Below are 12,108 nucleotides of genomic sequence, written 5' to 3'. Positions count from 1 at the left end.
CTCCAATACAAGGTCATTAGAATTGGAGTTTAGTGAAAGATTGAAGAAAGTGGACCAGACAATGTCTAGGTTAAGTAAAATTTGGAAATCAAATCACCCAAAAATCAGACTATATATCCCTTTAGTGAGATCTGTGTTACTGTATGGACATGAGTCGTGATATGAGATTGAAACAATCTCCAGCAGATTTAGGAGATTTGAAAACAAAGCCCTCAGAAGGATATTGGGAGTTAAATGGCAGGACAGGATTAAAAATGAAACTATAAGAGAGATTATTCGAGTGCCATACGTGGATGAGATCATGATAAGGGGTAGGTGGAGATGGCTTGGGCATGCTCTTCGCACTCCTCAAGAGAGATTAGTTCACCAAACTTTTACCTAGGCTCCACAAGGCACTAGAGTTGGAAGACCCTGGCGTACATGGCAAAGAACTATGAAGCGTGAAGTGGGAGATGATGAATGGAGAATTATTGAATTAAAAGCTAAAAATAGAGACAACTAGCGAAATCTAACCGAGGCCCTTTGCGTCAATAGCCGTAGTATATGATAATGAAGTCTGGGTTGTAAATTTTAATAATTACGTCTGCCTCTTATATCTTGTTTTGATATCAGATACTAGATTTGCTTTTACACAAATGAATCTACAAAATTGATAAGTGAAAGACTAATGGAATGTGATTGAAAGATCCAGTTATTGCTAATTCTGCATTACGGCTATCATGATACAATTCACTTTAACAGGACGAATTACAACCATTGCTTAGGTTTGTATATCTTTCTAATTAAAGATAGTCTCTCTCTCTCTCTCTCTCTCTCTCTCTCTCTCTCTCTCTCTCTCTCTCTCTCTCTCTCTCTCTCTCTCTCTCTCTCTCTCTCACATATATATATATATACATATATATATATATATATATATATATATATATATATATATATATATATATATATATATATATATATGTATGTGTGTGTATGTGTGTGTGTGTGTGTGTGTGTATATGTATACATATACAGTATATGGTACTTGGGCATGTTACTCTACGTTTGAAATGAAGACAATGTCTTGGTGACGTTCAAAGATCGAAGACAGTTTCTCTCCGGACGGACTGTTGTCCTCCAGATACTTTTCAAAATGTCAGGGAAAATGCGTACGTAAGTTTCTCCATTTATCATTTGGTGGCAACACCTATTTCGATTCACTTCATAATATTCAGTGAAGCCTTGTGCAAAATCATTTATTTATTTAGAATTCTATCTTAAATGTTTCATCTTTATATTTCTAAAATTATCATTTATCAACAACTATTTATGCATGTTATATACATATAATAGCTGTATATTATATGCATATATATATATATATATATATATATATATATATATATATATATATATATATATATATATATACATATATATATATATATATATATATATATATATATATATATATACATATATATATATATATATATATATAAACATTATCTACACAGACATAAATATATATGATTATGTATATATAAATATACATATATGTCTTATATTTCTTCAACAAACTGCAAATTCTTTCCTGCTCTGACATCATGATTGAATTCTAACGATGTTACGGATGCAAATATACAGACATGAGATAAGTGGCAATACCTCCTGCATTTTCATAAGAGCCTATACCAGAAATAATGGATGTGCTAAAGTGTAATTATCTTCGATGATTGACACTTCCCACTTTATTTCTCATCTCTAATCTTTTTTATTATTAGTGATGGTAATTCTGTAGTTCAAAAGTGGAGTGAAAACAAAACCCGGACATGTGTTCCTCTTGGCTTAAAACACTATGAGAAAGCTTTTAACCACATTAATTGTGAAGTAGGAATATAGGCTGGGGGTTTCTTGGTATAATTTCATTGGATAGGCCTAAAACTACCAAAGGAATGTCCTACTACGCTTTCTGTAGCAGCGAGAGGTGAATCCCCTGAAAGGGTGCTACGAAGTTTTTTGTTTTTCAAACGAAACAACTGATTTTGAGAAGTATTTCTCTTCAACCTTTTTTCGCATCGTACTACATTAAAAAGCTTTCATTGGCTACGAATATAGTTGATCCATTTCTAGTTCCTCTGAGAGGATTCGAAAAGAGTACTTAGTAACTGGACTGTCTATCCCACTGAATATATATTAGGCCCACGACTCGTTCTCTTCTTCTTCTTGGGGTATTAAAGCCAACACTTGTTGTTGGCACGGGCCTTTCCCTTGGTTGGCAGACGAGGCTCAAGCACACGGAAGCAACATTAAAACTCGACGCAATGTTTTCGATCAAATTTATCGTAAGTAATTATTGTAATCTTTCGTTGTTTAATCAAATATTTGTGAAGTTCGATTGTGGTAGTCTGTTAAATTCATTTTAGTAATTACCAAAATTTTTTTCAATCTTACCCATCAAAGAACCGCAACATTGCATTGTTTTCTCGTGAAAATAGAGGAATATCTTTTGAAGTGAAAATTTGTATAATATATATTGATGTTTATTTTATAATTGTCCGATAAATCTTTCCGTTAATATTTGAGAATCATTACACTGAAGATATGCCAACCATATCCAATGCTTATTTATACTCAGAATTAAATGCTACTCATTGATTATCCCGATTCAGAATCAACTTCCTCTTATATTGCATCATTCGGATCAGCTTTACCAACTACATTTAAACTCAAACGAGAATTTAAATAAAAATATTTGATTGACTGAAAGAGAAAACTTTAGCCTAATATGAAACGTCTTATCTCCTACAGGTGCTCGTTGTTGCCCTGATGGCTCTAGTATACGCTGCCACAGCTTATCCAAGCCACGGATACGGTTCATTCGGTCATGGAAGCGGATACGGCCATTCATCTTACGGACACGGGCACAGCTCTTTTGGACACGGCGGATATGGTGGATATGGTGGATACAGGTGAATAGAAGCAAATACCCCCATAGTCCAGGGGTACCCAAAGTGGGCGGTATATTAGGCAGGGAGGGGGGGGGGTGTTTGAGGCAAACGCTGAGGTTGGGAAGGACTGGGTGGAAAAAGAACATTTATGCAATAAATCCCTTACTATTTTTTCTTTATATTTACAAAATATCAATGAAAAAAAAGTCATAAACACTAAGGCAAAGAAACTCTTATTATGCAGTTTATATATAATAGATTTGACATTAGAATTATAAACGAATATAAAATGGAACAAGGCGGGTTGCAAAGACTCCAACTGGAAGACAAGGGGGCACCAGACTATAAAAGAAATAAGAATATCTGTTTTATAACCTCACATTGTTTTTAATTTTCAATTCATTTGTTGACTTTGACACGAATTAACGAGTTACCTTTTTTATGACCCATCCATTTTTTATAAGATTTATTAGATTAATTTTTGTAATATTATTTCTATTTCATTTTCAGGCCACAGTACAACCAGTACCAACCCTACCACAGTGGACATCACTAAGGATAGACCCTGGATACACCATCTGGGATAAGGCACTACGACGGATAGACTCTGCATAGAGCATCTGGGATAGGGACACTTTTCTAAACGTTAATTCATCTACTTCCTCTTTTCGTTTTGAGTTTTGAAAGAAAAAGAGGTGAAAAATAAATGGAATTAAAACACTTCATTTTTGGGGGGTATATTATCTTTGGGTTGATTTTACTTACATTTGTTATGTTAATAAAATGATATTAAAATTTTAGTTTTGAATTGATGCTGAGTTTGTTCATAAGTAGGAAATAGAAATAAGTGATGATTTTTCTCTAAGGATCCCTTCTATTGATTTTTATTCTTGTAAAAGGGGAAGTCTGAATTTCAAAAAGTGAGAGAGAGAGAGAGAGAGAGAGAGAGAGAGAGAGAGAGAGAGAGAGAGAGAGAGAGAGAGAGAGAGAGAGAGAGAATATTAAGATCATATCAAGGATATTAAGTTCTGAATAACAATGGGATCCTATTATTATTCAAACCTACTTTTTCATCATCGAGAGAATTTAAAATGTTCGGTTCTTTAATACCAAATCTGCATAAAACATCAATAGACTGTAAATTCTTAGAGTAAAGCTTTTAAAGCTATTCACATGTAAACTGAGCCATATTACTTACAATTATATTACTGTATGGACAGAGGTCGTGGTATGATAATAAAATAAATATCCCACAAATTTCGTATATTTGAGAACGAAGCCCTCAGAAGAATACTGTAAGTTAAATGGCAGGACAGAATTAGAAATGAAACTATAAGACACATTACTCGAGTGCCATATGTGGATGATATAATGTAAGGGGCAGATGGAGATGGTTTGGGCATGCTCTTCGCACTCCCCAAAAGAGATTAGTTCACCAAACTTTCAACTGGGCTCCACAAGGCACTAGAAGAATTGGAAGACACAGGCCTACATGGCTGTAGTCTATGAAGCGTGAAGTAGGAAATGACCAATGGAGAAGTATTGATTTAAAAGCTCAAGATAGAAACGACTGGTGAAATCTAACTGGGGCCCTTAGCGTCAATAGGCGTAGGAAGAGATGATGATGATGATAATGAATTATTGGTAATTTTTTTACTTTTTGAAAACAAGAATAAAATGTCACAAAAAAGTTAGAAGAGTAAATCCACAATAAGAAGATGGAAATGTTTGTAGAATTTACTGTCTAATTTGGATTTCAATTCTCTTGGCCCAAACGATGTTGGGCAAAGAAATCTCGAAAAAGGTGAGGTAAAATAATTCAGAAAAAAGTTGTCCCTTTTATAATAAGGAAAAGGAGGCCTATTTTTTTCTGTTATACACTCATTGTACTCTCTTATTGGTACACATAACCCAAGATATTAACGTTATTAGTCATAACACTATGAAATTCCTTCTTCAAAAATAATTCCTACACAGGATTCATGAGTATTGTATTATACATTTCTTTCCAATACAAATTCAAAACCATTCACGAGTGTTGAGTCCTGCCCTTCTGAAGCTGATCACTTACTGGCAATACCGTCTGTGAAAGTGAAACTAAAATGGGAAACTGGCAACGTTGGCCGAAGCATCTGAACGAATGTTACATTAGCGATATAAATGTGTTACAACAGCCCTTTGTGCTACTGTGAGCAAAGCAGGTCTGATAATTAGCTTACTGTGTTCAGTAAGGTCATTCACTTAACGCGGAGAAGTGCAAAATAAAATCTCTTGAGTTTGATAAGTTAAAAGAAAACTAGCATAAGTTAATGTTCATTATTGTTGATCTTCTCTTGCAATTTATTTATTTCATTGTTTCCTTTCCTCACTAGGCTATTTTTCCTTGTTGGAGCCCTTGGGCTTATAGCATCATGCTTTTCGAACTAGAATTATAGCTTACCTAATAATAATAATAATAATAATAATAATAATAATAATAATAATAAAAATGATGATAATATTAATGATAATATTAATGATAATAGTAATAATGACAATAATAATAATAATAATAATAATAATAATAATAATAATAATGATACTACTACTACTACTACTACTACTACTACTACTACTACTACTAATAATAATAATAAATGTCGGGAGTGAAGTGAGTGACCTTTTATGAAATGCCAAAATTTTTGCGAACGATTCTCACCCAACCCACAGCCCAGTCATTCCCCTCCTTGGTCATTGCCAGGATTAAAAGAGTACACTATTAATCCTGGTCAGTCCCTTTCATTATTATCTTCGAGGGGTCAATAACTCCTATACCAATCTATATATTCAAATTAGACTTTCAGGGATTATTTAAATATATATAAGCTTTGTTTCTGCCAATTTCCATGTTCATATCTGTTATAGGCATGCCCTATCTGTGCTTTTGTTTTTTGCTAAAATATTAGTGAGGAGCAGCAAACTCTTCCTAGAGTTTTACAGATACCCAAATGATTTTCACAGGGTTTGATGGATGTTATGTGATCTGCATTCATAACAATTTTCGTATTGATACTTACCATAAAAAAGTCACAGTTGCCAATTTTCGATCGCCATTGATTTCGGAGCGGGGGTGGAGGTAGGGGAGCAGCTGATATTTTCGTGGGCGGGGTCAATAACTCCTATATCAATTAATATATTAAAATAAAAATTTCAGGGATTATTTAGGGATATATAATCTTTGTTTCTGCCAATTTTCATGCTTATACCTGCTATAGGCATGCCCTGGCTGTCACTTTTGTTCGTAAGTGACGATTTTTAGTAGAAAATTAGAGGAGCAGCAAGCTACTTCTAGTTTTAGTGAATTACATCAAATTATGTTAAAAAAAAGTCACTCAGATCTGACCTATTCAGTTGAGTACATCATTTGAAAAATGAAGGTTTAAGTTGTTGTTATTATTATTATTATTATTATTATTATTATTATTATTATTATTATTATTATTATTATTATTATTATTATTATTAGCTAAGTTACAACCCTAGTTGGAAAAGCTGTATGCTATAAACAAAAGACTCCAACAGGGAAAAATAATCCATTGAGGAAAGCATATAAGTAAATGAATAAACTACAAGAGAAGTAATACACAAATTAGAATAAAAAATTACGAACGCAACCAACATAAAAATAAATCTTCCATATATAAACTGTAAAAACTTCAAAAAAAGAGGAAGAGAAATGAGGTAGAATAGCAATCAAGAGAACTATTTCAAGACAGTGGAAGACCATGGTACAGAGGCTATGGCACAACCCAAGTCTAGAGAACCACTCTGGTTTGCAATGTTTAATCATCACTTCTACCTCGTAGATCTTGTTTTGATATTACAGAATTATGTCCTTAGGAAAAACTGATCTATACAAAAAATTGATCTACAAACGTTCTAAGAAAAAAATTACTGGTTTGATCAAACTGACCAGGAATTGGTAAGTCTGCATTACGGCTATTATTAAACGGTTGACGATAACAGCCTGTCTAAGACCACATTTCGATTTGTAAAATTTTTAACCAAGATAGCCATGTATATATATATATATATATATATATATATATATATATATATATATATATATGTATATATATATTTATATATATATATATATATATATATATATATATATATATATATATATACACATGTATATACAAATACATATATATGCATATATATGTATATATACATATATATATATATATATATATATATATATATATATATATATATATATATATATATATATATATACATACATATATAAGCATTAAAACATAAGTTAGTTAGGGTACAGCTCAAAGAGCTATGGAAGAGACATGGATACGAGAGCAAATAAAAAAAAAAGATGCTCAACAACATGTAAGAAAAAGAAATGGTCATGGGCAGGATATATAATGATAATGACAGACAATAGATGGACATTAAGAATAACGGAATGGGTACCTAGAGATTGCAAAAGAAGCAGGGAGAGGAAGAAAAGACGATGAATTGACGAGCTAAGATAATATGCAGGTATAGGCTGGCATGGAAAGACCATAAAGAGACGAGAGTGGAAGGATGTCTGAGCCTTTGTCCTGTAGTAGACCAGCAACGGCTGATATATATATATATATATATATATATATATATATATATATATATATATATATATATATATATATATATAATATATATATGTGTGTATATATATGTGTATGTATATATATATATATATATATATATATATATATATATATATATACATATATATATATATATATATATATATATATATAAATATATATATATATATTTATATATATATATATATATATATATATATATATATATATATATATATATATATATATATATATATAACCCGTTGCTAGTCTACTACAGGACAAAGGCCTCAGACATATATATATATATATATATATATATATATATATATATATATATATATATATATATATATATATATATATACATACATATATATATATATATATATATATATATATATATATATATATATATATACACGTATATATATATATATATATATATATATATATATATATATATATATATATATATATATATATATATATGTGTGTGTGTGTGTGTGTGTGAGACTGTGTGTGTGTGTTTGTGTGTGTGAATTTTTCACATCTTGCCCTTACTTTTAAACCTTTTCTTCCCTGAAATTATTAGATTCCAACACACGCTGATGGAAATCTACAGCCGGTGAATTAACGGCTCCATCTCCTACCTTTTACGAAGATCAAATTTTGGAAGTAATGATATTTCTAACACACAATTATCAGCAATGATTGACACCTACTTTCATCCTCCCTTCCGTGTTACCTATTTCTGTTAATGCTTCAAAGGAGGAGTAAAAATAAAAGCCAAATATGTGTTTCTCTTGAACTACAATTAATGTAGGAAGTATGTTTTTTTCTATCATTTTAATTTGATAGGCCTAAGACTACCAATGGAATTTCCTACTACGCCTTCTAGTATAGCAATAAGCGGTGAATCCCCTTAATAGGTGCCAAGTAGTTTTAAGATTTTCAAGTAAAACAAACTGATTTTAAATAGTATTTCTCTTTAGCCTTTCACACTTCGTAACACATTTGAAAGCTCTTCCACTGGCTACGAATAAAGTTAACACATTTCAAATTACTCTGAAATACTTCAAAAAAAGTACTTAGTAACTGGTAAGGCTGCTCTATTGACTATATATTAGGCCTATTCCTCTTTCTCCGACACAACTCAGCAGGCAGACGAGGCTCAACCACACACAGAAGCAACATTGGAACTCGACGAAATGTGTTCAATCAAAATTATCGTAAGTAATTATTGTAATCTTCCCTTTTATAATGATATCTTTGTGAAGTTCGGTTGTAGTCATTGGATAATTTCCTATGAAAACGGTCCAAGTTAAACGTTATGGATGCTGTTTCAGCAAAGATCTGTTAGTTGTTGTAGTCTTCTTGAATCGTTTTAAACGTTACAGATGTTCTGTGAGCATAGAAATGGGAGTAATTCTAGTCTTTTGGAAGCTTGGTTCAATTCTTCATTTCGGCAATTCTTATCACATTCAATCTCACCAACCAATGAGAGGCAACTCTGGATATCGCGAAAATAGTGAAATTCTCTCGCGTGAAAATTAGTATAATTTATTTTGGTGGTTTATTTTATATCTATCAGAGAAATATATTCATTAACTTGAGATTCATTGTTTGAGAATCATCATATTGGGGATATGCCAACAATATCTAATACTTAATTATAAACTCAGAATAAACTGCTACTTATTTCCTTTCCTCATTTGGCTATTTTCCCTGTTGGATCCCCTGAGCTTATAGCATCTTGCTTTTCCAACTGAGGTTATAGCCTAGCTAATAATAATAATAATAATAATAATAATAATATCCCGATTCGGAATCAACTTCCTGTTGCATTTCATAATCTGATCAATCTTTAAAATCAAAAGAGAATTTCAATAAAAAAAAATGTACCATTGTTTGGAATAAAAACCTAAATGCTAATATGATATGTCTTATCTCCTACAGGTGCTCGTTGTTGCCCTGATGTCTCTAGTATACGTTGCTACGGCTTATCCCAGCCACGGCTCATTCAGTCACGGCTATGGATACGGCCATTCATCCTACGGACATGACCAGACAGCTTTTGGACACCGTGGTTACAGGTGAATAGAAGCAATTCCTTTTTATATCTCACATTTTTAAATTCCTTTTGCTGAATTTGACCTGAAGTGAAAGGTTCCCTTTTTATAACCTATTCATTTTTATTAGATTTATTCGAGTCACTTTTTATAACATTATTCTTATTTCATTTCAGGCCACAGTTCAACCAGTACCAACCCTACCACAGAGAGCACTATGGATAGACCTTGGATAGACGATCTGGGATGAGGCACCACGATGGATAGACTCTGGATAGAGCATCCGGGATAGGGTCTCCTTTCTGAACGTCAATTCTTCTAGTTCCTCTTTTCATTTATTTCAAATTTTTTAAAGAGGTGAAAGAATATAAGAAATTAGGAGAACGTTAAATATTTTACTTATATTTGTGATGTCAATAAAATAATATTTCTATAATCTTGGTTTTTTACTTGGTCCCGATTTTGTTCAAAAGTCGGAAATGAAATAATTGACGATTCTGTTTCACTGATGTTTTCATGGTTCTAAGGATCCAGTCTATTAGTTTTTGTTCTTGTAAAAAGAAAGTCTGAATTTTAGAGAGAGAGAGAGAGAGAGAGAGAGAGAGAGAGAGAGAGAGAGAGAGAGAGAGAGAGAGAGAGAGAGAGAGAGAGAGAGAGAGAGTTGAAGCAATATAAAGATGAAGAAAATATAAGAGCCTATTATTATTTAAACCTAACTTTTAAATTTACAGTACATAGACACACACATACACATACACACACACACACACATATATATATATATATATATATATATATATATATATATATATATATATATACAGTATATATATATATATAGATATACTGTATATATATATATATATATATATATATATATATATATATATATACAGTATATATATATATAGATATACTGTATATATATATATATATATATATATATATATATATATATATATATATATATATATATATAGTGAGGTCATGAATAGGATATATGATGGGAATAATTTGATTGATATAGCCTACTTGAAGCTGTGGAAGACCTTGATGTGCTCATGAATGAATTCAGTGAATTTGAAGTAGAAACTATCATTAAAAACCTACAGAGATGGAAAGCCCTTGGATATGATGGAATAACTGCTGAGATGATATTGGCCGAAAAGGAAGTGACTCCCAAAATATTTACAAGATTATTTTGCAGAATGTGGTATGCAAAGCCATAATCTGATCAATGGTAGCTAGGAGCGTTGGTTGAAAAAAAAAGAAAAATCTGACTGATTGCAAAAATTACAAAATCGTCACACTTACAATAGTTGTCATGAAAATATATACTATGCTTATTCTAAAGAGTCTAAAGAGCAAGATTGATGAAAAGCCGAGAGATGAACATGCAGGATTTAGAAAAAGTTGAAGCTGTAGCCTACTGACCAAATTTTCATTTTGAGACATGTACAGTAATGCGTAGAATATAGAAATCCACTTTGGATGACAATTTTCTGGAGATTCCTGCATTATCATGGAATTCCTCTTAAACAGGCTAATTTGATTGTCTGTCCATGAGCATAGCAAGGGCAAAGTTAATGTTAGTGGAGTCCTATCAAATGAATGTCGGGTGAACAGTGGAGTACTCCAAGGGAATGTGTTATCGCCTATTTTGTTTATTCTCCTCATGGAATTTGTAATCCGTAGAACAGTTGGAGATTAACTGACCTAGAATATGCTGATGATGCTGTCCATATCAGCAAAACGCCACAGGATTTGCAATGCTTGCTTACCAGAATGCATGAAATATCACATGAAGTTAGGCTCCAATTGAATAGAAAAAAGACAAGGATGATGAGAACGGAGTATGCAATAGAAGAGGAAATATTATTGGAAGGAGAATAGATCAATGAGTATGAATCATTTAAGTACTTGGGAACTATGATCTCCAATACAAGGTCATTAAAATTGAAGTTTAGTGAAAGATTGAAGAAAGTGGACCAGACAATGTCTAGGTTAAGTAAAATTTGGAAATCATATCACCCAAAAATCAGACTACATATCACTTTAGTGAGATCTGTGTTACTGTATGGACATGAGTCGTGATATGACAATGAAACAACCTCCAGCAGATTTAGGAGATTTGAAAACAAAGCCCTCAAAAGGATATTGGGAGTTAAATGGCAGGACAGGATTAAAAATGAAACTATAAGAGAGATTAATCGAGTGCCATACGTGGATGAGATCATGATACGGGGTAGATGGAGATGGCTTGGGCATGCTCTTCGCACTCCCCAAGAGAGATTAGTTCACCAAACTTTTACCTGGGCTCCACAAGGCACTAGAGTTGGAAGACCTTTGCGTACATGGCAAAGAACTATGAAGCGTGAAGTGGGAGATGATGAATGGAGAATTAGTGAATTAAAAGCTAAAAATAGAGACGACTAGCGAAATCTAACCGAGGCCCTTTGCGTCAAAAGGCGTAGG

General features: G+C 32.2%; 1 protein-coding gene across 1 annotated transcript; it reads left to right on the top strand.

The window, feature by feature from the left end:
- Positions 1–2,218: 2,218 nt before the first annotated feature.
- LOC137629085 (keratin-associated protein 19-9b-like) lies at positions 2,219–3,691 on the top strand. The gene is made up of 3 exons (XM_068360353.1): positions 2,219–2,324; positions 2,791–2,951; positions 3,441–3,691. Exons 1-3 carry the CDS (start codon positions 2,304–2,306, stop codon positions 3,484–3,486), a joined length of 228 nt encoding a protein of 75 aa, XP_068216454.1. The 5' UTR covers positions 2,219–2,303; the 3' UTR covers positions 3,487–3,691.
- The last annotated feature ends 8,417 nt before the right edge of the window (positions 3,692–12,108 follow it).

Source organism: Palaemon carinicauda, chromosome 37 (assembly GCF_036898095.1).
Source record: "Palaemon carinicauda isolate YSFRI2023 chromosome 37, ASM3689809v2, whole genome shotgun sequence".
NCBI classification, from domain to species: domain Eukaryota; kingdom Metazoa; phylum Arthropoda; class Malacostraca; order Decapoda; family Palaemonidae; genus Palaemon; species Palaemon carinicauda.
The sequence above is the reverse complement of the archived record's forward strand: the minus strand, read 5'-3'. Positions and strand labels throughout refer to the sequence as shown.